The sequence below is a fragment of the Pseudophryne corroboree genome, chromosome 7 (assembly GCF_028390025.1).
Source record: "Pseudophryne corroboree isolate aPseCor3 chromosome 7, aPseCor3.hap2, whole genome shotgun sequence".
Classification (NCBI taxonomy): domain Eukaryota; kingdom Metazoa; phylum Chordata; class Amphibia; order Anura; family Myobatrachidae; genus Pseudophryne; species Pseudophryne corroboree.
This window is the reverse complement of record NC_086450.1, coordinates 322,085,050-322,112,844: the sequence shown is the minus strand read 5'-3', so window position 1 is coordinate 322,112,844 and position 27,795 is coordinate 322,085,050. Positions and strand designations below refer to the sequence as shown.

The window sequence follows — 27,795 nt, the reverse complement described above, 5'->3', positions numbered from 1 at the left end:
AATCAGGATTGTCTATGGGTCTCAAATTGGGATCTATTAAGGTTCAAATTTCGGCCCTGTCGATTTTCTTTCAAAAAGAATTGGCTTCAGTCCCTGAAGTCCAGACCTTTGTTAAGGGAGTGCTACATATACAGCCTCCTGTGGTGCCTCCAGTGGCACCGTGGGATCTCAATGTGGTTTTGGACTTTCTAAAATCTCATTGGTTTGAACCACTAAAGAAGGTGGATTTGAAATATCTCACATGGAAAGTGACCATGCTTCTAGCCCTGGCTTCGGCCAGGAGAGTGTCAGAACTGGCAGCTTTATCTTACAAAAGCCCATATCTGATTTTCCATTCGGACAGGGCAGAACTGCGGACTCGTCCGCATTTTCTCCCTAAGGTGGTGTCAGCATTTCATCTGAACCAGCCTATTGTAGTGCCTGCGGCTACAAGTGACTTGGAGGACTCCAAGTTACTGGACGTTGTCAGAGCATTAAAAATATATATTGCAAGGACAGCTGGAGTCAGAAAATCTGACTCGTTGTTTATATTGTATGCACCCAACAAGATGGGTGCTCCTGCGTCTAAGCAGACGATTGCTCGTTGGATCTGTAGCACAATCCAACTTGCACATTCTGTGGCAGGCCTGCCACAGCCTAAATCTGTAAAGGCCCACTCCACAAGGAAGGTGGGCTCATCTTGGGCGGCTGCCCGAGGGGTCTCGGCATTACAACTTTGCCGAGCAGCTACGTGGTCAGGGGAGAACACGTTTGTAAAATTTTACAAATTTGATACTCTGGCTAAGGAGGACCTGGAGTTCTCTCATTCGGTGCTGCAGAGTCATCCGCACTCTCCCGCCCGTTTGGGAGCTTTGGTATAATCCCCATGGTCCTTTCAGGAACCCCAGCATCCACTAGGACGATAGAGAAAATAAGATTTTACTTACCGATAAATCTATTTCTCGGAGTCCGTAGTGGATGCTGGGCGCCCATCCCAAGTGCGGATTATCTGCAATAATTGTACATAGTTATTGTTAACTAATTCGGGTTATTGTTGAAGGAAGCCATCTTTCAGAGGCTCCGCTGTTATCATACTGTTAACTGGGTTTAGATCACAAGTTGTACGGTGTGATTGGTGTGGCTGGTATGAGTCTTACCCGGGATTCAAAATCCTCCCTTATTGTGTACGCTCGTCCGGGCACAGTACCTAACTGGAGTCTGGAGGAGGGTCATAGGGGGAGGAGCCAGTGCACACCACCTGATCTGGAAAAGCTTTACTTTTTGTGCCCTGTCTCCTGCGGAGCCGCTATTCCCCATGGTCCTTTCAGGAACCCCAGCATCCACTACGGACTCCGAGAAATAGATTTATCGGTAAGTAAAATCTTATTATAAAAACTCCCAACTTAGAAAATGTACCCCCTAGAGAGCACAATAAGCATATTGCAGAGTTGGTGCAGACATTTTGGGTAATATCTTCCACGGGTTATATATTCCACCCATGAAACTTGGTCCATTTTGGCCACAGCATCCGTAGTTTCCTGTCTGTGACTTGGGAGATAATTCAAGAGAAACCACGTCCTTAAGCAAGAAAGAATAAAATATTTATTTTGCATGATGTAAATAAAGTAAATCAAACTAAAACTACAATTCCAGAAAACTTGATAATTTAGTTTTCCCTTTGTTGGGACCTGCCTTTTGTACCTTTTGGGTATGTCCCTGTCGCAGTCTGGACATTCTATTAATGTCCGCCGTAAGAATAGACTTCCTAGGAAGCAGTGTAAGAGCTTGGCTTCTGTATTTTGTTCTGTGCTTAGATTTTCAGTGGCTTTCCATTCTATCAGGTGCAGCTGTGACTGTTCCATCCTGCAAGAAAATGGTTGTCATCCCTTCCCTGACACTGATTTGCAGCAGTATGTGATATAGGGCCTAATTCAGAGTTGTATGGTATGCCGATGTTTTCGCAATTGAGTGATTATCGGCAGACTGCGCACACACTGCAATTGCCTGGGCTTGCTATGAGGATTCAGTCTCAAAGTGATTGACAGGAAGTGACTGTTTGGGGGTGGTAGCATGGTGTTAGCGGGAAGTGGTTGTAAAAACGCAGGTGTGTCATGGACGTTTATGGGGTGTGTATGTCTTGTCAGCTGCGAGCTCCTGCGTACAAAAACATGGCGCCTGCGTGACTACTGCCGCATCTAGTATGCTTAGCAATAGACCTACTCGATACAAGTACTGCATCCAATATTGCAAACTACCATTCTATGTGTTATTCTATGTATTGATAGCAGAAGGAAGACTTTTATGAGTGACATATTTGTATGATGCTGTTGTCTGAGCAGGGCACATCATATACCAAATTAAAGTTCTTGGTCAGGCGATTTGTAGAAAAATATATGGGCGTTATAATTGTCATCATTGTGCTCTGGAACATGTGACCTGCTGGGTGGTCTGGAAACTGACTGTTATTTGCAGCCATCCCACTAAGCAGGTTTTTTTTTAAATTCAACTCCTAATGGGGGTGAAAAGGGGTAAAATATTCTGCTCAGCAAACCTTTGCCCCCGTTGAAACTGGGCACATAAGCTAGTTTTGAGTATTGGTCTGCTACAGTATTTCAAGACTTGCCTTTATATACATTAGATTAACCAGCTAAATCACCAAAAATAAGGTTTGGTCAAATTGATCTTCAATAGCTCGTTCTCAAGGCACCCCAACGGTTCAGGTTTTATCCATGGCTCAGCACAGATGGTTAAATCAAACTGACTGAAGTACTAATTAAGTTACCTGTGACCAAGCATGTAGATACTTAAACCTGGACTGTAGGGGTGCCTTGAGGACCGCATTTGAGAACCTCTGGTTTATACTATTATGCAAGACAGCTGAAAAACAATTTATTTGGTTTCAGAATCAGTAATGACTAGGTTTTATTTTTCATTTGCTGTTTTCTGAAAATTTGGTATGTGCACTTGACTAGATGAAAATGAAAAAGCAATTGAAAACATTTTCACAAGTTCTCCTTACACATTCTATACCCTTGTGTATCACTTTTGCAATGTGTACATCAGGATCACAGCTGATATATTAACACGTATAGTTTTCCTATCTTGGCAATGGTCCACTTCCATCACTTCTCTGTACAGCAGGGGCTATTCAACATGTAGACATCCAGCTGCTGTGGAACTATACATCCCAGCATAACCCTGTCACTGTTTTGCTACTGGGGCATGCTAAAACTTTGGCAGGGTATGCTAGGATATGTAGTACTACAGCAGCTGGGAGCACATGTTGAATATGCTTGCTGTTCGGGAACTGCCTTTCTCTTACGTCCTAAAGGATGCTGGGGTCCACATTAGTACCATGGGGTATAGACTGGTCCCTTGGTAGCCATGGGCACTTAATAGTGTGGACAGGCTCGTCCCTCTATGCCCCTCCTATCAGACTCAGTTTAGAAAATGTGCCCGGTGGAGCCAGTCACAGCTAGGGGAGCTCCATAGGAGTTTTTCTAGTTTTATTATTTTTTAATTAGAGTTAGGCACAGGGAGGCTGCTGCCATAGCCTCCCTGCTTCGTGGGACTTAGGGGGGGAATAGTGTCCAACCCTTTGAGGTTAATGGCCACTATCTCCGCTGACAGGGCATTAAGCTCCTGAGGATGATGATCGTTAACCCCCGAGGTGACCGCTCACTCCCGTAGCATGCCGCCACCCCCTAACAGAGCCAGAAGATCGCGGTGGTGAGTTAGTCACTGGCAACCGAACAAGCAGGCAACCGGTGTGAATGGCGGCTATAGGGTGGGAACGCAGTACTGAGTCTGCGCTCCGGAGGCTCAGCAGTACTGCGTTGCGGCGCTGTGAGGGGTGCCCTGGGCCAGCGCAGTACGCTTACACTGGTCGCTACCTCTATCAGGGTCTCTGAACTGCTGCTAGACACTAACCTCAGGCCAGTATAAAAGATTTCAAGTGTGGGAAGACGCGCCATTTTCGGGGGCAGAGCTTCTCCTCAGAGCGGATCCAGCAGCTCTCCAGCGCCATTTTCTCCATGCAGAAATCACACAGCAACGCTGACCCTCCATAGACCTCCAGTCATTTTGTGCGGTACCAGGGGGTTATAGAAGGAAGGGGGGGTGGGGGGTGGAGAGTGCATTCCAACTGTGTAGTCTATTAAGGGTACACAGTCTGCGCCAGACAATTATTTCTAACTGTCTACTGTAGTGCTGGGTGTGCTGTCTCCATTATCTCTGTGTTTCTCTGAAGGTACTTGGGGGAAACTGTGTCTGACATTTTCCTGTGTGTGTGTGTATGTAAATCTCACATTGCTATGTCCAGGGACTCTGTATCTTGTGCTGCAGAGTATGTATCTTCACCAGAGGAATCCATTCCATGTACTCAGGAATGTAATATTATGTCTCAGCCTGCCGAATCCGAACCCCAGTGGGTGGCTTCTATTAAGGGAATGATATCCCACATTTCTACTAGGATTGCGCATTATGAGACTGAAGCACAGGTTTTAAAACAATCTGTGAAGGTTTTATCTGGTTCTGTTCCCACTACTTCATATTCCCTTTGTATATTCCCAAAGAAATGTGCGCTTGCCCAGATTATGGAGGTCGACACGGATACCGACTCTGACACGGCAGACGGTGAGGGGGATATGCGGGGGGGGGGGGTGAGGCTTCCCTTGCAAAAGGGGTACAGCTCATGATTGAGGCCATCAGGGATGTGTTACACATAACTGACAAACCACCTGAGCAGGTTGAGGAGGCTTATTTTACCGACAATAAGAAAGCCTCCCTGACCTTCCCTGCGTCTAAGGAATTAAACGCATTATTTGAAAAATCCTGGGAAAACCCATAAAAAAATTCCAGATCCCAAAAAGGGTTCTTGTTGCCTTTCCTTTCCCTGAGGAAGATAGGAAAAAGTGGGAAAACCCACCTATAGTGGACACTTCTGTATCTAGACTGTCTATAAAGGTGGTGATGCCTTTCCCTGGGTCTACCGCTTTGAAAGAACTGGCAGACCATAAGATTGAGACTACGTTCAAATCCATATACACTGCGTCAGGCGTGGCGTTAAGGCCCACTATTGCCTGCGCATGGATTTCTAAAGCCATAGTTAAGTGGTCAGGCACATTGCTAGAGGATTTAGATTCTCTGGACAGAAGTGTCGTTGAATTGTTTTTACGTAACATACAGGATTCTGCGGGTTTCATGGTGGAGGCCATGAAGGATCTGGGTCATCTGAATGCAAGGACGTCTTCCATGGCTGTCTCAGCATGCAGGGGACTCTGGCTGCGCCAATGGTCGGCAGACGCGGAATTCAAGAGAAGTGTGGAGAACCTACCCTTCACATGTCAGGCTCTATTTGGGGAAGCATTGGATGCGTGAATTTCAACGGCAACCGCTGGTAAGTCCGCCTTTCTTCCCTCAGCCACTCAGTCAACGAAGAAACCTTTTTCTACATCCACGATGCAGTCCTTTCGGTCCGCAAAAGCTAAAAAGTCAAAGCCTCCTACCACTTTCTTCAGAGGTGGTCGAGCAAAATCCAAAAGACCTGCACCTGCAGGTTCCCAGGAGCAGAAGCCTGCCTCTGTCTCCTCAAAATCCTCAGCATGACGGTGGACCTCACAGCCTGGAGATCGAGCAGGTGGGAACGAGACTCAGACATTTCAGTCACGTCTGGGTGTCCTCCGGCCTGGATCCCTGGGTACAAGATATTGTGTCCCGGGTGTACAGACTGGAGTTTCAAGAGATCCCATCTCACAGATTCTTCAAATCAGGCTTACCAGCTTTGCTGACAGACAGGGCTTTCCTACAGGAAGCCATTAAAAAATTGGAAAGGGCAGATGTCATTGTTCTGGTTCCAGCTCATCTGGAAAACAAGGGTTACTATTCAAACCTATTTGTGGTACCGAAACTGGATGGTTCGGTCAGACCAGTTTTGAACCTGAAGTCGCTAAACCCTTATTTGAGGGAATTCAAGTTCACCAGCCTCACCAGGCTTATATAAAATTTGCATTGTTGGACTGTCACTATCAGTTCCAGGCACTGCCATTCGGCCTCTCCACGGCAGCGAGGGTTTTCACCAAGGTGATGGCAGAGATGATGGTTCTCCTCCGCAGGCTCCCTGGACGATCTGCTGATAAAAGTGTCATCCAGGGAGAAGTTGTTGCAGAGCATTGCTCTCACGACTCGTCTACTCCAGGATCATGGATGGATCCTGAATCTTCCAAAGTCACATTTGGAGCCGACAAGGAGATTCTTTCCTAGGGATGATCCTCGACACACAGGTGCAGAGGGTGTTTCTACCAGTGGAGAAAGCGTTGGTGATCCAATCAATGGTCAGGGATGTCTTAAAGCCTGCCCGGGTGTCGGTCCATCAGTGCATTCACCTTCTGGGGAAGATGGTTGCCTCTTACGAGGCTCTACAGTATGGAAGATTTCATGCACGGCCCTTCCAACTGGATCTCCTGGACAAGTGGTCAGGATCTCACCAAAACATGCACCAGAGAATACGTCTGTCGCCGACAGCCAGGATCTCACTCCTATGGTAGCTACAACAGCCTCACCTTCCAGAGGACCACAGGTTCGGGGTTCAGAACTGGATCCTTCTAACCACGGATGCAAGTCTCAGAGGTTGGGGCACAGTCACCCAAGGGGAAACCTTCCAAGAAAGGTGGTCAAGTCTGGAATCCGTTCTTCCGATAAACGTCCTGGAACTAAGAGCTGTGTACAACGGTCTTCTACAAGCAGCACACCTCCTGCAAGCTCAGGCCATTCAAGTGCAGTCGGACAATGTAACAACGGTGGCCTACATAAACCGACAGGGCAGAACGAAGAGCAGAACTGCGATGTCAGAGGTAACGAGAATCCTCCTCTGGGCAGAAAAGCACGCAGTGGCGCTGTCAGTAATCTTCATTCCGGGTGTGGACAACTGGGAAGCGGACTTCCTCAGCAGGCACGATCTCCATCCAGAAGAGTGGGGCCTTCATCAGGAGGTGTTCGCAGAGTTGACAAGTCTTTGGGATGTACCTCAAATAGACATGATGGCCTCACGCCTCAACAAGAAGCTTCGGCGGTACTGTTCCAGGTCAAGAGACCCTCAGGCTGTGGCGGTGGACTCCCTGGTAACTCCGTGGGTGTTCAAGTCAGTGTACGTGTTCCCTCCACTTCCACTCATCCCAAGGATTCTAAAGCTCGGAAAGAGAACAAAAGTTCAGGTGATCCTCATTGCTCCGGACTGGCCGAGGAGCGCTTGGTACGCGGATTTTCTGGAGTTACTGCTGGAAGATCCGAGGCCTCTTCCTCTTCGAGATGACCTTCTGCAACAGGGGCCGTTCGCTTATCAAGACTTACCATGGCTATGTTTGACGGCATGGAGGTTGAGCGCCAGATTTTAGCTCGGAAAGGCATTCCCAGCAAAGTTATTTCTACCCTGATACAGGCTAGGAAAGGAGTAACATCTAAACATTACCATCGAATTTGGAAAAAGTACGTGTCTTGGTGTGAGTCCAAGAAGTTTCCTACAGTGGAGTTTCAGCTTGGACGGTTTCTCCTCTTCCTGCAAGCAGGTGTGGATGTGGGCTTGCGTTTGGGCTCCATTAAGGTCCAGATTTCGGCCTTGTCCATTTTTTTCCAGAAACAATTGGCTTCCCTCCCTGAGGTTCAGACTTTCTTGAAAGGGGTCCTGCGCATCCAGCCTTCTTTTGTGCCTCCTACGGCACCTTGGTATCTTAACGTGGTGTTGCAGTTCCTGCAATGGGATTGGTTCGAACCTTTACATGAGGTTGAGGTCAAGTTTCTTACTTGAAAGGCGGTCACACTGTTAGCATTGGCATCTGCTAGACGTGTGTCAGAATTGGGGGCATTGTCCTGCAAGAGCCCCTACTTGATTTTTCATGAAGATAGAGCTGAGCTCAGGACGCGTCAGCAATTTCTTCCGAAGGTTGTGTCGGCTTTTCATATCAACCAACCTATTGTGGTGCCAGTGGCTACAGACTCAATTACCTCAAAGTCCTTGGATGTTGTGAGGGCTTTGAAGATTTATGTGAAGAAAACTTCTCATCACAGAAAGTCGGACTCTCTGTTTGATCCCAACAAGACTGGGTGTCCTGCTTCTAAGCAGACGATTTCTCGCTGGATCATTTTCACTATCCAGCATGCGTATTCTACGGCAGGTTTGCCGTGTCCAAAATCTCTACTCGTAAGGTGGGTTCTTCCTGGGCGTCTACCCTGGGCGTCTACCCTGGGTGTCTCTGCTTTACAGCTTTGCCGAGCGGCTACTTGGTCAGGATCGAACAGGTTTGCTAAGTTCTACAAGTTCGATACTTTGGCCTCTGAGGACCTTAAATTTGGTCAATCAGTTCTGCAGGAGCCTCCGCACTCTCCCTCCAGTACTGGAAGCTTTGGTACATCCCCATGGTACTAATGTGGACCCCAGCATCCTCTAGGTCGTAAGAGAAAATAGGATTTTAATTAACTACTGGTAAATCCTTTTCTCGTAGTCCATAGAGGATGCTGGGCGTCCCCCCAGCGCTTTGTTATCCTGCAGTGGTTTCTTGGTTAAGTACTACTTTGTTCTTGGTTAAGTACTGTGTTGTTACTTAGTTAAGTAATGTTCTTCAGCTGTTGCTGAGTTTTCATGCTGGTTAGCTTCGTTTGCCTTGTATGTGTGAGCTGGTATGAATCTCACCACTATCTGTGTAAATTCCTTCTCTCGAAGTTGTCCGTTTCCTCGGGCACAGTTTCTATACTGAGTCTGGTAGGATGGGCATCGAGGGAGGAGCCAGCCCACACTATTAAACTCTTAAAATGCCCATGGCTCCCAAGGGACCCGTCTATACCCCATGGTACTAATGTGGACCCCAGCATCGTCTACGGACTACGAGAAAAGGATTTACCGGTAGGTAATTAAAATCCATTTTTTTCCTATCTATAAGATTGCATATGGATATATAGATAGCGAATTATACAGTAATTCACAGGGATTTCCCAATATTATATGGTCACCACTCACATGCCCTTATGATAATTAATGCCTCTGAGACTGACCCAGGTCAATTCCACCAAAATGCCCCAAATGTACTGCTGTAATGCCCTCTACCTTGGTCTCCCAGCAAAAGAATTGCAACGCTTACAGCTGGTGCAAAACACAGCTGCCAGGCTGTTAACCAACCAGCCCCGTTCTAGCCACATAACACCCATCCTCTACTCCCTTCACTGGCTGCCTGTAAGATGGCAAATCATCTTCAAGATTGGCTTACTGAGTTTCAAAGCACTACATGACCAAGGCCCAAGGGACCTGAAGCAGCTTCTGACCCCATACTGCCCCACTCGATTACTGCGATCTGTAGATGAAGGACTTTTAGCAGTACCCAGAATCTCCCGTAATTCATCTGTGGGTCGAGCTTTTAGTCATGCGCCTCCGACTCTATGGAACTCACTGCCCCGCACAGTGCAAGAGGCCCCAACTATAGAATCCTTCAAAAGTAGACTCAAGACTTTCCTGTTTACTCAAGCATTTCCATAATGTCCCTTTTAGTATCTTCATGCGTCTGTATTTTATGAAAATGTACTTCATTATTTTCTGTATTATATTATGCTATGTATCTGTTAAGCGCCTTGAGTCCTATTGGAGAAAGAGCGCTATATAAATAAAATTATTATTATTATTATTAATGTGAGAATATATGTTAACTTGTGATAAAGATGTTGCTTTGTGTTGCTCTTAATACATTCTGGAGTGGTGTTCTGCTTTTCTACTTTATTTTCTATTTTTCAGGTCCTCATTACCATACTTTGGTTCCCAGAAGGAATATGCAGTAAGTACTTAAAAATATCTTAATGGATGTGGGGTCTGTTTATATAGGTGTTTCTCCGGCAGGGTCCACAGGTTATTCACAGGATAGCATTGGGATATGATGAAGCGACAGCGGATTTGCACCAATCAGTCAAAGCTTTTCGGCCCCCTGGCATGCAATGGGCCGGTCCATATATCCCCGCCTCCTGGCTCAGGCAAATCAGTTTTTTGTTTGGTGCGGCAGCAGCCCTAAGCTTTCTTATTTTATTTTTATAGTCTTACTATTTTTTTCTTGAGTGATCTTTCTAAAAAGCGTCTTATACGTACCTTAGAAAGAGTTGCTCCAACAACTCTCCGCCGGGTCGCGATATCGCTTACCCACGAGTACAGTGCTGTTCCGGCATGCGTCTGTGTCGGATATACTAGCAGGTCCAGCAGATGTTACCAGGCTGTGGCCGGAGCATGGGGAGAAGGTAAGGCATCGGTTCTGCTTAGAAGGGGAATACGGATACAGCCGCACTGTTTTGGGAGGAGATTACCAAACACCTTGGGTGCACGAGCGCTAGGCCTTAGGGATCATAGGCTCCAGGAATAGTATGAGGCCACGATCCCTAGGGTTGATGTCAGCAGTGGGGAGTCAGATGCTCTCCTGGTTGCCCCTCCCCCCGGTTCATGACCAGTTTCCTCCGAGTCTCCCGCCATGAACTGTTTTCCCGCTTCCGTCTGAGACGCTGTATATGAAGGGGACCCAGTCGCAGCATAGGCGGCTGTGTGACTGGTGCGTCTGTGTTCACTATAGGTTCATGGAGCGGCAGTGTACACTAGTAGCGTCTGGATCCACTCAGCGTTCGCAAACTTATTGGTCGGTCCTGGAAGTGGAGTGAGTCTCGCTGTATCCTACTCTACGGAGTATGGGTAATACAGCACTAAGTCTCTATCTACCTTTTGAGTACAAATAGTTAGATAAGTGCCTATTGCATATGAGTCTGTATATTATTACTGTTTTCTTTCGCTATGCGTCTGAATACGGTAGATCTGTTTAAACATTATTCAGTAATATGTTCTCCTACATACTTGAAATGTATTTGTAGTTGATTATGTGCTGATATTGCTTATTATATTAATGTATAACATGTTACGGAGTACTAGACGATTGCTGACTTTACTATATATTCTGTCAGTTGTTTTCTATTCCGATCCTCAATGCTGGCGCATAGCAGGGTAGGGTCGGATTGTATGTCACTTTAACAGCCTTAAAGTGATTACAGTCACTATTTGTGTAGTTATACAAAAATGTTTATCCTCTTTTACAGCGCCTTTGGATCAGCAGCTCGTCCTTCCCTCGTGGTGTACACCTGCACCAATTAACTACATATGCAAACAAACAAGTGAGGTCGGGCTCCCAGCGCTGATCCATATGATAGAAATAAAATGTTCAAGTGCTGAAATTTAAATGATATATTACAGACACCGCAGCAGGGGTTGTTTCAGATGGTTCCCAAAAAGTTCCACTCTCTCTCTCGTTATAAACTGACACTTTTTAACCCCTTGAAACGTTCACCAAAAGGTATCTTTTTAAAGCCTCTGGTTTCTTCAATTAAGCTCCTGCTGTCGGGACCCGACTCAGCACATCAGCGGTAGTATAGACACCATGGAGATATGAAATTGAAACAATTCCCAGCAAGGGTTTTTAATATATACAAAATGTAACAAGTTCTGTTAAAATATGTAACAAGTTCTGTTAAAATATAGCAGCAGATGGGGAGGATCGTACCCGCTATTAGATGAGGCTGTGCGCTCCCGCTGAGAGTATCCGGAATGTCTCAGCGTGCTGTTCTGGCAACAGCCTCTGGCATGCAAGCAGGTAGTGTTCTCCTCACGTCCAAATCCAAGTCCTGCAACGTCGCTGAGACATTCCGGATACTCTCGGCGGGACTTAAACTCTGGTTCGGCATACGAAGAGGAGGAGGAAGGTCTCAGCGCAGTGGATATAGCTGAGTCAGTTAAGGAAATGAAAGCCATTCTATCCTTGGAAGAATCGGCAGAGCCTGTGTTAAAAACCAAGGCACCTGTGTTTAAACGTCCCAAATCAGTTAAGACTGATTTTCTTGGGTCAGATCAGCTGACGGAAATCATGGAAGAGACATGGGCTACGCCCGTTAAGAAGTTTAGAATTCCTAGGAAATGGAATTCCAATTATCCTCTTTCAGCTGGGGATTGTTTAAAGAGGGAGGTGGCCCCCAAAGTAGATATGCATGTGATTCGATTAGTGCGAAAATCTACATTACCTCTGCCTTCAACATCATTAAATGATGTCACAGATAGGAGAATGGATGGTTTTTTAAAAACCATTTTTTCCCTGTCTGGGGCAGTCATGAGACCAGCCATGGCTTCAGATTGGATGGCAAAGACAGTGGCTGCCTGGGCTGATGCATTGGAAGGGGATCTTTCAATGGCATCTATAGAGCAAAAATCCCATATAGCACATATAAAACAGGCTGCGATGTTCTTGGAAGCAGCAGCTTTGGATATGGGTACAATTGCTTCCAGGGCATCAGCTTCAACAATAGCCACTCGCAGAGCAGTTTGGCTACGTACGTGGAAAGCTGATTCAGAATCTAAGAAGGTTTTGGAATCTTTGCCTTTTTTTGGAGATATTCTTTTTGGTAAAGAATTTACAGATATTTTGGAGTCAGACGCAGAATCCAAGAAAATAAAGTTTTCTTCCACATACAAATTCACACCTAAAGTTCCAGCTTTTCGGCCCTATCGGTCTCAAGGAAAAGCTAAAGGAAAAAGTGATGGCAAACAGCCCCAATACAACAAGTCTAGTAAGACTAAAAAGCATTGGGCTACCAGAGGACCGGTTGGTAAAACAGAAAATAAGCCTTCAGCCTGATGGAGCGGACCTCCACCTAGGGAACCCAGCAATCTACAACAGATGCCTGGGTGCAGGAAGCGGCAGCTCTAGGTTATGCATTTGCCTTCAAGAAGCACCCTCCTCGAAGGTTTTTTTGTACCAGCCCATCTTGGGTAGAGAGGAGAAGGCAAGGACATTGCAAGAGGCAGTACAGAAATTGCTTCAGTCAGGAGTAATCATTCTAGTTCCTCCTGCACAACGAGGACAGGGGTTTTACTCCAACCTGTTTCTAGTTCAGAAACCAAATGGGTCATTCCGGACCATTCTCATTCTCAAGGTGCTGAACAAATACATTTGGGTACCTCTGTTTCATATGGAGACTTTAGATTCCATCATTTTGGCCATGGAACCAGGGGATTATATGGTATCCCTGGATATCCAGGATGCTGACCTACATGTTTCTATAACTCGATCCAATCAGTGCTATCTCAGGTTCACTATCTTCCAACAGCATTTTCAGTTCCAGGCCCTACCTTTTTGGTTAGCCACAGCCCCCAGAGTATTTACCAAAATTATGGTGGTAATGGCAGTTTATCTCCACCAGCAGGGGATAAGAATTTTTCCATACCTCGACGATCTTTTAATCCTGCACAGTCTCAGGAATTGCTCCTGTGTCATCTACAATAGACAATAACGTGTCTACAAAAGCACGGGTGGCTCATAAATTGGGCAAAATAGTCTCTGATTCCGTCACAGCGGATGACTCACTTGGGGGCTGTACTGGATTCAAGCCTTCAAAGAGTAATTTTACCTCTGAACAAGATATCCAAAGTTCAGTCAAGGATTCAGGAGCTGCTACACAGTCAAAGGGTATCCATTCACACAGCAATGCGTGTGATGGGATTGATGGTGTCAACATTCGACATGGTGGAGTATGCTCAGTTCCACTGAACGCCTCTGCAGCATCTGATCTTTTCCAAATGGAATGAGTTTCATCAGATGATAAAAATGCAGACTTTGGTCCTTACATTGGAAGTAAGGAGGTCGTTAGCCTGGTGGCTACAGACATCCCATCTGGACAAAGGGAGACCCTTTTGGATATCAGATTGGGAAATTCTGACAACAGATGCCAGTCTCCAGGGCTGGGGAGCAGTGTTGGGAAGGTTGTGTTTTCAGGGGCAATGGACCAAGGAAGAAGGTTGCCTACCAATAAATATATTGGTACTTCGGGCCATATACATGGCACTGATTCAGGCAAAGGACATTCTTCGGGGAAAACCAGTTCAGATCCGCTCGGAAAATGCAACGGCAGTAGCGTACCTCAACCATCAGGGAGGAACTCGCAGCCGAAAAGCGATGTAGGAGGTAAGTCACATACTAAAGTGTGCAGAACTTCATCATCCAGCCTTGTCCGCAGTGTTCGTTCCGGGAGCCCTAAACTGGGAAGCGGATTTTCTCAGTCGACACGCCATTCAAGCAAGCGAATGGGCTCTACACCCGGAGGTCTTCCAAATCCTAGTCGACAAGTGGGGGTTGCCAGAGGTAGATCTCATGGCTTCCCGTCAGAACAACAAAGTTCTTACATACGGGTAAAGAACAAAGGATCTCAGAGCGATCTTTGTGGATGCCCTGTCGGTGAAATGGGACTTTCATCTGGCCTATGTGTTTCCTCCAATCACCTTATTACCCAGGGTGGTGAGAAAGATAAAGCAAGGAAAGGGTGCCTTGATACTAATAGCTCTGGCTTGGCCCACAAGACATTGGTACACAGATCTGCAGAGAATGCCGATGGATTCTCCATTCCTGCTCCCTCAACGTCCGACTGTCTTTGAGGGCGTGGCTCTTGAGACCTCTATCCTGAAGTCAAGAGGATTCTCATAACAGGTAATTCAAACAATGATCAGAGCAAGGAAACCTTCCTCAGCTCGAATTTATCACAGAATATGGCAAACCTATATTCATTGGTGCAGTGAACGGAAAATGGACCCTAGGTCTTTTAGAGTTTCCAGGGTCTTAGCATTCCTTGAGGCAAGAATGGATAAAGGTTTGAAGGTGGCTTCCTTGAGAGTGCAAGTGTCAGCATTGACTGTATGGTTCCAAAAGAAAATTGCCAACTTACAGGATGTGCATACTTTTTTCCAGGGAATGCTGCACATTCGACCTCCTTTTTGTTCCTCCTACAGTGCCTTGGGACTTAAGTTTAATCCTAAAGGCCCTTCAGGTTGCCCCATTTGAACCACTTAATAAAGTGGATCTTAAATGGTTGACAGCTAAAGTTCTCTTTCTACTGGTCATGGCGTAGCTAGAAGAGTGTCAGATTTAGGGGCATTATTATGTCATCCTCCATTTCTGATCTTTTCTCCAGATAGAGTGGTTCTCAGAATTAAATTTGGGTATCTTCCAAGGTGGTGTCTAAATTTTACCTTAACAAAGAAATTGTAGTCCCAGCTTTCCAGTTACCGGGTCTTTCTGCGGGAGATACATAGCTGGAAGTGGTCTGTGCCTTAAGGATCTACGTGGATCGTACCAGTGCCATCAGAAAGAAAGATTCTCTCTTCCTTCTCCATGGATTTCACAAGAGAGGATGGCCTGCTGATAAGCAGACACTGCGAGGTGGCTTCGGATGACTATTTCAGAAGCATATTCTCACGCTGATCTCCATGTTTCGGCTAATGTCTCTGCTCACTCTACTCGTAAGGTAGGTCTATCATGGGCAGAACAGATACAGTATGTAAGCAGCCACATGGTTTTCCATTGACACATTCATTAGACATTATGCCATGGATACCTTTGCCTCTCAAGACACTGAATTGGGGCGAAGGATTCTCCTGTCCAGTCAGGAGCGTCCCCACCACTAAAATGCTTTGGGAAATCCCAATATTATCCTGTGGATAACCTGTGGACCCTGCCAGAGAAATATACGTTATGGCAAGAACTTACCGCTGATAACGGTATTTCTCCTAAGTCCACAGGATCCACAGGGATCCCAACCTGACGCACCTGATTTGAGGATCCTTTTACTCACTAACCTCTTCCTTCTTGTACGGAAGGGTATGCATGTGTGTTCTTCTCGCCTGATTAGGCTCTACATGATGCTCCTGCCTTGAGCTTTGGAAACCAACTGATTTGCCGGAGCCAGGAGGCGGGGATATATGGACGGGCCCGTTGCATGCTGGGAGGCCGGAAAGCTTTGACCAATTGGTGCAAATCTGCTGTCGCGTCATCATATCCCAATGTTATCCTGTGGATCCTGTGGACTTAGAAATACCGTTATCAACGGTAAGTTCTTACCATAACGTATATTTATACTTTCTCTTACGTCCTAGAGGATGCTGGGGACTCCAAAAGGACCATGGGGTATAGACGGGATCCGCAGGAGCTTGGGCACACTGAAAAGACTTAAACTGGGTGTGAACTGGCTCCTCCCTCTATGCCCCTCTTCCAGACCTCAGTTAGACTTTGTGCCCAGGACTGCCTGGACACTCACTAGGGGAGCTCTCCTGAGTTTCTCTTGAAAAGACTTTTGTTAGGTTTTTTATTTTCAGGGAGACCTGCTGGCTACAGGCTCCCTGCATCGTGGGAGTGAGGGGAGAGAAGCAGACCTACTTCTTCTTAGTTTAAGGGCTCTGCTTCTCGGCTACTGGACACCATTAGCTCCAGGGGGTTCGATCACTTGGTGCGCCTAGCTGCTTGTTCCCGGAGCCGCGCCGTCACCCCCCTCACTGAAGCAAGAAGTCGGGTGAGTATGAGAAGAACAGAAGACTTCAGGACGGCAGAAGACTTCAGTAACCAGGTACAGCGCAGCGGTAACGCTGCGCTCCATGCTCCCACACACTTTCACCAACGGCACTCAAAGGGTGCAGGTTGCAGGGCGCTGGGGGGCGCCCTGGGCAGCATGTTACTGGGGTCCGGGAGCCGGCAGAAGCCTTTTCGGTGCCACCGTTTCGCAGACCCCGCCGGCATTTTCATACTTTCAAATCTGGCGGGCTGAAGCGTGCCGGGAAGGGGCGGAGCTTAGCCGCACGGCTCACAGCGCCATTTTCTCCTCCACACGCGGCTGAAGGAGACGCTGGCCCGGGACCTCCACAGCTCCTCTCAAGTAACGGGGAGCTAATCGAAGGGGGGGGGGCGCGCAGTTGTGGTGCATTTTTATTATAATTAAGCAGCGCTGGTCACATATATCCCTTGACGGGATATTGGGGCGCTGGGGTGTGAGCTGGCATACTCCCTCTGTGTCCTCTATCTGGGCTTCATTGTGGGCCTGTCCCCTAGCTGAGACATTCTGTGTGTGGCCGTGTGTCGATAATACGTGTCGGCATGTCTGAGGCTGAATGTTATTCACCGGAGGAGGTTGTTGGGGGAGCGGATGCGGGTCTAGATTTGGGCCTGTCGGCGCAGCCGACACCCGATTTACTCACATTGCTAATTATAATCAATACGAATGTAGCTTCTTTATCAAAGAGATTGGATTAGTCTGAGTCACAGACGCAGGTGTGGAAAAAGTCCATAGGGGAGGCTTTGTCTCAGGTGCAGACCCCATCGGGATCGCAAAAGCGGCCATTTACTCAAGTGGAAGATACTGATACCGACACGGACTCTGATTCCGAGGTAGATTTCACTGAGGCTGCTTTGCATCCACGTTTAGTGAAGAGTATTCAATACATGATTGTGGCTATAAAAGATGTTTTACGCATTTTCTGATGAACCTGCGGTACAGGAAACAAGGATTTTCTTGTTCAAGGGAAAAAAACCTGAGGTGAAGTTTCCTCCCTCTCATGAAATGAATACTATTTGTGAAAAGGCTTGGGAGTCGCCGGACAAGAGGTGGCAGATTCCCAAGAGGATTTATATGGCATATCCTATCCCCTCTGATGACAGGGAAAAATGGGAGTCGTCTCCAAATGTTGACAAACTCTATCTCGTTTGTCTAAGAAAGTGGCGCTTCCGTCTCCTGACACGGCAGCTCTCAAGGATCCGGCGAATCGCAAGCTGGAGACGTCTCTGAAGTCCATTTTCGCTAATTCGGGTGCATTGCTCAGACCTGCGGTGGCGTCGGTATGGGTGAGTAGAGCTATTGCTAAATGGGCTGAGAATTTAGCTAATGATATGGATACCCTTGATAAAGATAATGTTCTTTTGACTCTTGGTTATATCAAGGACGCTGCAGATTACCTGAAGGATGCGGCGAGGGATGTTTGTCTCTTGGGATCAAGAGCCAATGCCATGTCGATATCGGCCAGGAGGGCGTTGTGGATCCATCAATGGAATGCTGATGCCGACTCCAAGAGAGCTATGGAAGCTTTACCCTTCAAAGGTAATGTCTTGTTTGGGGACGGCTTGGCGGACCTAGTCTCTACCGCGACGGCGGGTAAGTCCTCTTTTCTTCCCTATGTTCCCACACAACACAAAAAGGCACCACATCAGCAGATGCAGTCCTTTCGTCCCAATAAATACAGGCGTGGAAAAGGTTCGTCCTTCCTCGCTTCTAAGGGTAGAGGAAGGGGAAGGAAGTCGCCTGCCGTGTCCGGCGCCCAGGACCAAAAGTCCTCCCCTGCCTCTACCAAGTCCACCGCATGACGCTGGGGCTTCCCTGGGGGAGTCCGGACCGGTGGGGGGGCCGTCTGCGAGTTTTCAGTCAGGTCTGGATTCAATCAGACCTGGATCCTTGGGTCCTAGAGATTGTGTCTCAGGGATACAAGCTGAAGTTTCGGGAGGTGCCCCCTCACCGGTTTTTCATTTCGGCCTTACCAGTGTCTCTTCCGGACAGGGAGCTGGTGTTGGCAGCGATACAAAAATGGGGTCATCAGAGGGTCATTGTTCCCGTTCCCCCGTCACAACGGGGAGATGGGTTCTACTCGAGCCTATTTGTTGTGCCAAAACCGGACGGTTCGGTCAGACCGATTCTGAATCTAAAATCCCTCAATCCATACTTGAAGGTTTTAAGTTCAAAATGGAATCTCTTCGAGCGGTGATTTCCAGACTAGAAGGGGGGGATTTTATGGCGTCAGTCGACATAAAGGATACCTACTTACACGTCCTGATATATCCTTCGCATCAGGCCTTCCTCAGGTTTGCGATACAGGATTCTCATTACCAATTTCAGACGTTGCCGTTTGGGCTTTCCACGGCCACGAGGATTTTCACCAAGGTCATGGCAGAAATGATGGTTCTCCTTCGCAAGCAAGGGGTTACAATTATCCCGTACTTGGACGATCTCCTTATAAAGGCGAGGTCCAAGGAACGGTTGCTGAGGAGTGTAAATTTGGTGCTGTCGGTGCTACGACAGCACGGTTGGGTGCTAAATTTGCCGAAATCTCAGTTGATTCCCACCACTCGGCTGTCTTTTCTGGGCATGATTCTGAACACGGAGTTACGGAGAGTATTTCTTCCAGAAGAAAAAGCTCTGGAACTGCAGTCGATGGTCAGGGAACTTCTGAGGCCGACGAGTGTGTAAATCCATCACTGTACTCGGGTTCTGGGGAAAATGGTTGCGGCGTACGGAGCCATTCCGTTTGGCAGGTTTCATGTCCAGGTGTTTCAGTGGGACTTACTGAGCAAATGGTCCGGGTCTCACCTACACATGCACCGGAAGAGAAGTCTATCTCCCAGAGCCAGAATTTCTCTTCTGTGGTGGCTACAAAGTTCTCACCTCCTAGAAGGACGCCGGTTCGGTATCCTGGACTGGGTACTTCTGACAACAGATGCAAGTCTCCGGGGCTGGGGTGCAGTCACCCAAGGAAGAAACTTCCAGGGGAGATGGTCGCTCCAGGAAGCGTGTCTCCACATAAATGTTCTTGAGTTAAGAGCCATTTACAGCGGCCTGCTACAAGCAAGAAGCCTACTTCAGGGTCGACCTGTCCTGGTACAGTCAGACAACATCACAGCGGTGGCACATATAGACCGTCAAGGCGGAACAAGGAGCAGAGCGGCAATGGCGGAGGCCACAAGAATCCTTCGCTGGGCGGAACAACACGTGAGCGCCCTGTCAGCAGTCTTCCTACCGGGAGTGGACATCTGGGAAGCAGATTTCCTCAGCAGATATGATCTCCACCCGGGAGAGTGGGCTCTTCACCAAGAGGTATTTGCAGAGGTGACGAAGCGCTGGGGAATTCCGTTGATCGACATGATGGCGTCTCGTCTCAACAAGAAGCTCCCGAGGTATTGTTCCAGGTCAAGGGACCCCCAAGCCAGTGCGGTGGACGCCCTGGTGTCTCCGTGGGTGTTCAAGTCGGTGTATGTGTTCCCTCCACTTCCTCTCATTCCAAAGGTACTGGGGATCATTCGTCGAGCAAGGGTTCAGGCGATTCTCATTGTTCCAGATTGGCCAAGAAGGGCCTGGTACCCGGATCTTCAGGAATTACTGGTGGAAGATCCTTGGCCGCTTCCTCTAAGAGAGGACCTGTTGTTGCAGGGTCCATGCGTGTTTCCAGACTTACCGCGGCTGCGTCTGACGGCATGGAAGTTGAGCGCCAGATCTTAGCTCGTAAGGGTATTCCCGGGGAGGTCATTCCTACTCTCATTAAGGCTAGGAAGGAGGTTACGGCGAAACATTATCACCGTATTTGGAGGAAGTATGTTTCCTGGTGTGAGACTAAAATGGCTCCTGCGGAAGATTTTCATTTGGGTCGCTTTCTCCACTTTTTGCAGGCAGGTGTAGATGCAGGCCTGAAATTGGGCTCCATCAAAGTTCAGATTTCGGCTTTGTCTATTTTCTTTAAAAAGGAATTAGCTGTCCTCCCAGAGGTTCAGACGTTTGTGAAAGGAGTATTGCATATCAATCCTCCGTTTGTGCCTCCTGTGGCTCCATGGGATCTTGACGTGGTCTTACAGTTTCTCATGTCTTCCTGGTTTGAACCTTTGCGTAAGATTGAGTTGAAGTTTCTCACTTGGAAGGTAGTCATGCTGTTGGCGCTGGCGTCTGCCAGGCGAGTGTCAGAGTTGGCGGCCTTATCTCATAAGAGCCCGTACTTGATTTTTCATTCGGATAGGGCGGAATTGAGGACTCGTCAACATTTTCTGCCGAAGGTGGTTTCTTCGTTTCACATTAACCAACCTATTGTGGTGCCGGTGGCTACGGATGCTGTGGCAGTTCCAAAGTCTCTGGATGTAGTGAGAGCTTTGAAGATCTACGTTGCCCGAACGGCTGTTGCCAGGAAAACTGAGGCGCTGTTTGTCCTGTATGCTTCTAACAAGATTGGTCATCCTGCTTCAAAACAGACTATTGCACGCTGGATTTGTAGTACGATTCAGCAGGCTCATTCTTCGGCCGGGCTACCGGTGCCGAAGTCAGTAAAAGCCCATTCTACCAGAAAAGTGGGCTCGTCTTGTGCGGCTGCCCGAGGCGTCTCGGCTTTACAGCTTTGCCGAGCGGCCACCTGGTCGGGTTCAAACACTTTTGCTAAGTTCTATAAGTTTGATACCCTGGCTGATGAGGACCTTGTGTTTGCTCAGTCGGTGCTGCAGAGTCGTCTGCACTCTCCCGCCCGGTCTGGAGCTTTGGTATAAACCCCATGGTCCTTTTGGAGTCCCCAGCATCCTCTAGGACGTAAGAGAAAATAGGATTTTAGTACCTACCGGTAAATCCTTTTCTCCTAGTCCGTATAGGATGCTGGGCGCCCATCCCAGTGCGGACTGTTACTTGCAGTGTATTCATGTTGGTTAACTTAGTTTATACACGGGTTGTGTATTTCTGGTTTTCAGCTTGTTGCTGTTGTTAATTCATACTGTTATCTGGTTTACTGTTACTCCGGTTTGTGGTGTGAGCTGGTATGTTTGTAGCCCTTAGTTTACACAAAAATCCTTTTCTCGAAATGTCCGTCTCTCCTGGGCACAGTTCCTATAACTGAGGTCTGGAGGAGGGGCATAGAGGGAGGAGCCAGTTCACACCCAGTTTAAGTCTTTTCAGTGTGCCCAAGCTCCTGCTGATCCCGTCTATACCCCATGGTCCTTTTGGAGTCCCCAGCATCCTCTACGGACTAGGAGAAAAGGATTTACCGGTAGGTACTAAAATCCTATTATAACTTCTGTCTTTAGATTTTTGTTCAGAAGCTGATTAGAAACCTTTTCAATGAAGGAAATGACCTGTACAAAGAAGGACAGAAGAAGGACTCCATAAACCAATACTCAGAAGCACTCAGTATATCTAGCTACGCCACAAGTGAGGAAATTGCTGTCACCAGCGAGACATTGGAGAGGCTGCATGTGAACCGGGCTACGTGTTACTTGGACATGGTAATGGCAGTATTTATGTGTATGTGCAGCACAGGTGGCTTTCAGAATAGCAGTTTGTCTTTATATTCTGCACCAGATGAATAACAAAAAATCATTTGAAAATATTCAGCGAGTGGATCAGTTTATACTATGATTCTTAGTGGGGAATTCAGCCAGCCCCGAAAAATTTTGCGGCGCAAAAAACGTGAGATTTTCACACAGATGTTTTCTGCGCAATTCATCAGTTTTGCAGCGGCGAAAGTGGGGCTGATATCAGAGATTTTTTTTACATCTTCATCAGGCAGGTGAAAAATAATCCCAGGTGAATGCTGGATAGCCCTCGGGGGATCAGTTAGCCGCAGATCAACTAGCCATGGCTGATTAAATTCCCTCCTAAGCGTACTGAAATGTATTTTATAGATTTATTTTAGCAGCACCAAACCACCACCCGCTACCCACTTGCGCTTACTTCCTCTCAGGGTATGCAGTATTGTTCTTTCCAGCTCCTCATGTACTACCAGAGCCTCCTTCATGCTGGGTCCGCCTTCTTTGACACTCAGTCAGGCGCAGCTGGCCTGATAGGCGCTGCAAAGCTGTTCTCACTCCCCTCTCCGCCCGGAGGGGGTACCAGGGGTCTGTCCCTCCTAGTACCCTCGTATCTCTAGGTGCTGTTCAAAATCACCTAGTCAGTTTTCCCGCCACCTGCGTGGAGTGCAGCAGTGACCCTCTTGGCCACTCAGGCACACTGCGCCCAAACTCCTCTGCCTTTTGAAGGTTAGTTTTTCCTTTTATTTTCATCTATTAATTGTTTATTTTGCTCATTTTATGAATGAAAATTACAAAGGTTTTGGATATTTTGTGTAAATATGTAGGTTTGTCCAGGGTGGCCTCTCAGGCACAGTGCGCACTCGTGTGCCTGATGGAGGGTTAACTACCAGGGTGCTGGGGCCATCTTTACATACATGCCACAGTGTAAGTAGTGTGCAGGGAGGCAGCTGCTCTCACACCTCACTGCCTGGTACCTGCTATTTCTACTCTGAGCCACTGCACATTCACCCTCTGTCTGCCTGAAGCAGCTCACTGGGAGGCAGGGAGGGAGGGGAGGTCTCGGGTGGCGATTCCATGGGAAAACAGAGGATTCCTATTGGCTGAGGTGCACACAGGTCAGTGAGAGCGCATCCTGTGGGACCCGTTCATTTTTAAAAAACGTGGTCCCTCACTGCCAGTAGCGCGTAAAAACGTGCTGCATTTTGCAGTCACTGCAGCCCTATGTGCCATTACAGTTGGACATGAATGGGCATCCGCATGCTCAGAAATGTATACAGTTATGTTAATGTATCCGACAGATCTTTTTATTTTTATATATACTGATACAACTAATTATGTTAGAATTAGAATATTAGAATTTATTTGAAAACGCAATTTCTGCAATGTTTGCTATTTGTGTTCTGGTTTGCTTTTGTTATATGTGGAATAGTTTATGTATTTCGGCAGTATTTCATATATTTGCCACCAAAACATTCAGGAAACGTAAGCACATGGGGGTAATTCATTTTTTTGTGTGCGCCCTATCGCGACTTAGCTCACGTTTACACTGACTGGGCCAAATTCAATTGTTTGAGGTCTTTTTGTGCATGTTGATAGAGGCCGTCTGAAGTCCCGGTTAGCATGCCCAAGCTATTTTGTCTGAATTGAGTAACTGCCGTAGGAGCACAACACTGCTGTGGATGGTGAAAACAATTGAATTCCCCCCATAATGTGTATCATATAAGCCAGTATTTCCCAGTCTCTGCCATTACAGTCCAGCTTTTAAGGCTATTCATGCTTCAGCATGGGTGACTTAATTAGTACCTTAGTCAATTTAATTTAACCATCTGGATGCAAGCATGGATAGCCTTAAAACCTGGACTGTAATGGTGTAGTGTTGGCAACTGTGATGTAAGCGGTAATTCAATTGTTTGTTCATGGGAGGAATTTGTTGAAACTTAAAAGGCTTTTGAAATAATGCTGTGTCTTATCTGCAGGGTTTACACGAGGAAGCTTTAAGAGATTGCGAAGAGGCTTTATGTATTAATAGCAAAAACCTGAGAGCACTGTATTGCAAATCCAAGGCCTTATTTATATTAGAGCGGTACAAGGAGGCGTATGAAGCCATAGCCAGGTGCTCTCTCATTGCCCCTAAGGTAAGTTCAGCATAATGCAAATCCTACATGGTATTACATTTATTACATTTAGTGAGTAAACGCAGGGAAACGGATATCTATGCTGGTGCAAACATATCCAGATATACTTATTTGTTATATGCCATGTACTGCCCTTGCATTTCTAAATGGAGTGGTATCAATTCTCAAATCTCTATTGCCTTATCCAGTAATGTTGGTAACTGGAGGGGGTGCAAGGGTTGGTACAGATGTGTCCTCCTACATCTTTGCTGCAGTCACGTTAAACAGCCCTCCTAGCTGCACCTAGTCGTCAGCATGTTTACTAACGCCGGGCGTCTCTTTGTGCATTTTTTCCTGAAAATGTCATATTTGCATTGCTGTGCGAATAAAACACACAAACAGACTCTGATGATTAAAATTCTATGAGGAATGTCCATATTCTGTGTGCGGCTGTATCTGCATATGAAATGGTACATTATAGTGTATTCCCGGAAAATAGTCGCACACAGAATATAGGCATGCCACATATAAGTTTTGCCATCAGAGGCTGCTTGTTAGTCTTACTCGCATAGCGATGCGAATAGGAACCATTTTAGGCAAAAAAAAGATGCCCGACGTTAGCAGAGCTGCCATGGAATTGCCGGCTCACCCACGCCAAGCGTATTGAGGCTAGATGTAGGAAGCCACGTCTGTATATGCTGTAATTCAGACTATGAATGATATTCAGTTACCCACAATTACTTATCGCGGGTAAACATATCGCCGGGGGGGCTATTAAATTAGCCCCGGTAAGCCGGCGTGTGCTGCAGCTCCTCAGGGATTTGTTTCACCTGCCTACATCAGGCGAAGCAAAGTCCCTGAAAACAGCCCTGTTTTCACCGGAAAACAAGGCTGCTTCTACAGAAAACAGGTTTCGCTGAACCTGTGTTTTTTTCGAGTAAAAACAACGACGAAACATCGGAAAAAAATCACCCGTAGCTTCTTCGACGGTAATTGAATACCCCTTAATGTAGTGATAAGGACATTTGTGGACCGTGTCACTTCATCCTGACAACGTACTCGTAAGTTCTCCTGTCTAGAATAGAAAGAGATATGTCCCTTCAATTTGCTTTTCTTTCTAAGAGCACATAATCCAATATACTGTTGTTGTTGATTTTGTTGTTTTTGTTGTTGTTGTAAAGGTGCAGGCTGTTGTAATCTCTTTCTGGTGGGTATAGTCAAACTTAATCATCTTGTGATGATGCAGGGTGGCATGTTAGGAGAGTAGCGTTATCATCTGGGATGCAGCATCTTTGCAGTGACCTGTTGTTTTATATTGTTTTTGTGCTATGTATTAATATTTTCAAATCCTAATGTTTTTAATCTTACTGTCTTTTGCTACTTAATCAAGCTGTAGTACAATTTAAGATAGACTTTTACTTATTTATAAGCATGACTTAAGAGGGAACACTTTTTGGATTTTTTGTGGTGTTCGAATTTAAATATATTAGTCCCAGTATTTCAACTGGCAAGTAGAAGTCCTTCACAGAAAAAAAAAAAATGCATTTACACACTCTTAAGGTGCATACACACTTGCCGATAAAATGAGCGGCATCGCTCATTTTACCCTTCCTGAGCGACGTCGTTCACTTTCTCGTGCATGTGTGTATGCCGTCGAAGACAACCGATGCGCGGGACCGCGGGCCGTTAACGACCCTCGGTGTGGGTGGTGCATGCATGCTCAATTTGGACCGTCGTCAAAGAGCTGCCTGCACGGCCCAGCCGCGGCATGACGTCACTGAGCGATATGGTCGTCATATCGCTCAGTGTGTACGGCTGGTAGAGTGACGTCGTCTAATGTGTATGGACCTTAAGCACTAACATCTCTAGTACTGACATAGTATATAAATGTATCCAGGTCTTACCTATTATAGTGCCCAGTCTAATATGTAGACAGCAAATGCAGAAACCCATTCTAATTAAAAACACAGAAGGGCAGGTGGGGTTCTAGTCCTTCCCTGGCTGTTTTGATTAATGTAATATTGTGTCAGATTATTATTATGAAGAATATTTTAATTAGTGGGAAGTGGATTGTATACAGACGTATTAAGTACACATCTATCCTCCACCGCCTCGCATCTGACATAATTTCTCCGCAAAAGTCTACTTGTGTGTCCAAAACAAATGGTTCCGCCTATTTGGTGCTCAGTCCAAATTCTAGATAATTATGGACAACATAAGTAAGGGGACTGTATGTGAGGTCGGGCTGCTGTTGCCCTCTGAACACATTTTCTCTAACGTCCTAGAGGATGCTAGGGACTCCGTAAGGACCATGGGGAATAGACGGGCTCCGCTGGTGATAGGGCACTTTAAGAAAGACCTCCCTCTATGCCCCTCCTCCAGACCTCAGTTTTAGACTGTGCGCAGAGGAGAATGGGTGCACTGCAGGGAGCTCTCCTGAGTTTCCTGCTTAAAAAGCATTTTTGTTAGGATTTTTTCTCTTTTTCAGGGAGCACTGCTGGCAACAGGCTCCCTGCATCGAGGGACTGATGAGAGAGGAGCAGACCTACTTAAATGTTAGGCTCTGCTTCCTCGGCTACTGGACACCATTAGCTCCAGAGGGAATGAACACAGGTTCGTCCTGGGCGTTCACCCTAGAGCCTCACCGCCATTCTCCTCACAGAGCCAGAAGAAACGAAGACAGAAGACGTCTCAGGCGGCAGAAGCCTTCGGTGCTTCACAGAGGTAACGCACAGCACTGCAGCTGTGTGTCATTGCTCCGCTACACCTCACACACTTCGGTCACTGTAAGGGTGCAGGGCGCAGGGGGGGCGCCCTGGGCAGCAAAAAAACACCTCTCCTATGGCAAAAGTGTATATACATGTACAGGTGGGCACTGTACATGTATATAAAAGAGCCCCCGCCATTTTTTTATAAGTTTGAGCGGGATAGAAGCCCGCCGCTGAGGGGGCGGGGCTTCACCCTCAGCACTCACCAGCGCCATTTTCTCTACACAGCACTGCTGAGAGGAAGCTCCCCGGACTCTCCCCTGCTTGACACACGGTGAAAGGGGGTTTTAAAGTAGAGGGGGGACACATTATTGGCGTTTATACACTACAGCAGCGCTACTGGGTAAACATTCTGTGTTTTTCTCCAGGGACATATAGCGCTGGGGTGTGTGCTGGCATACTCTATCTCTGTCTCTCCAAAGTTCCTCAGGGGGAACCTGTCTTCAGAAAAGAGATTCCCTGTGTGTGTGAAGTGTGTCGGTACGTGTGTGTCGACATGTTTGACGTGGAAGGCTCACCTAAGGAGGAGGGGGAGTGCATGATGGTCAGGTCGCCGTCGGCAACGCCGACACCGGACTGGGTGGATATGTGGAATGTCTTGAATGCAAATTTAAATTTACTGCATAAACGATTATACAAGGCTGAAGCTAGGGATCAGTCAGGTAGTCAGACCATGCCTGTCCCTGTGGCACCAGGACCTTCGGGGTCTCAAAAACGCACCATATCCCAGATCACTGACACAGATACCGACACAGAGACTGACTCTAGTGTCGACTATGAGGATGCAAAATTACAGCCAAAGGTGGCGAAAGGTATTCGTTACATGATTATGGCCATTAAAGAGGCTTTGCATATCACTGAGGAACCCCCTGTCCCTGACACGAGGGTACACATGTATAAAGGGAAAAAGCCTGAGGTCACTTTTCCGTCCTCATTTGAACTAAGTGACTTGTGCGAAAAGGCTTGGGAATCTCCAGATAGGAGATTACAAGTTCCCAAAAGGATTCTTATGGCGTATCCCTTTCC

The 27,795-nt window shown here is 47.0% G+C and overlaps 1 protein-coding gene across 2 annotated transcripts in view; it reads left to right on the top strand.

The window, feature by feature from the left end:
• The window catches only part of ZC3H7A (zinc finger CCCH-type containing 7A), a 201,015-nt gene that overhangs the window by 28,660 nt on the left and 144,560 nt on the right, over nt 1-27,795 (top strand). For both annotated transcript variants that reach the window (XM_063934308.1, XM_063934307.1), the window contains exons 3-5: nt 9,752-9,791; nt 21,663-21,860; nt 23,864-24,022. In XM_063934308.1, coding sequence (XP_063790378.1) covers nt 9,752-9,791; nt 21,663-21,860; nt 23,864-24,022 — 397 coding nt within the window. The remainder of the gene's footprint in view (nt 1-9,751; nt 9,792-21,662; nt 21,861-23,863; nt 24,023-27,795) is intronic.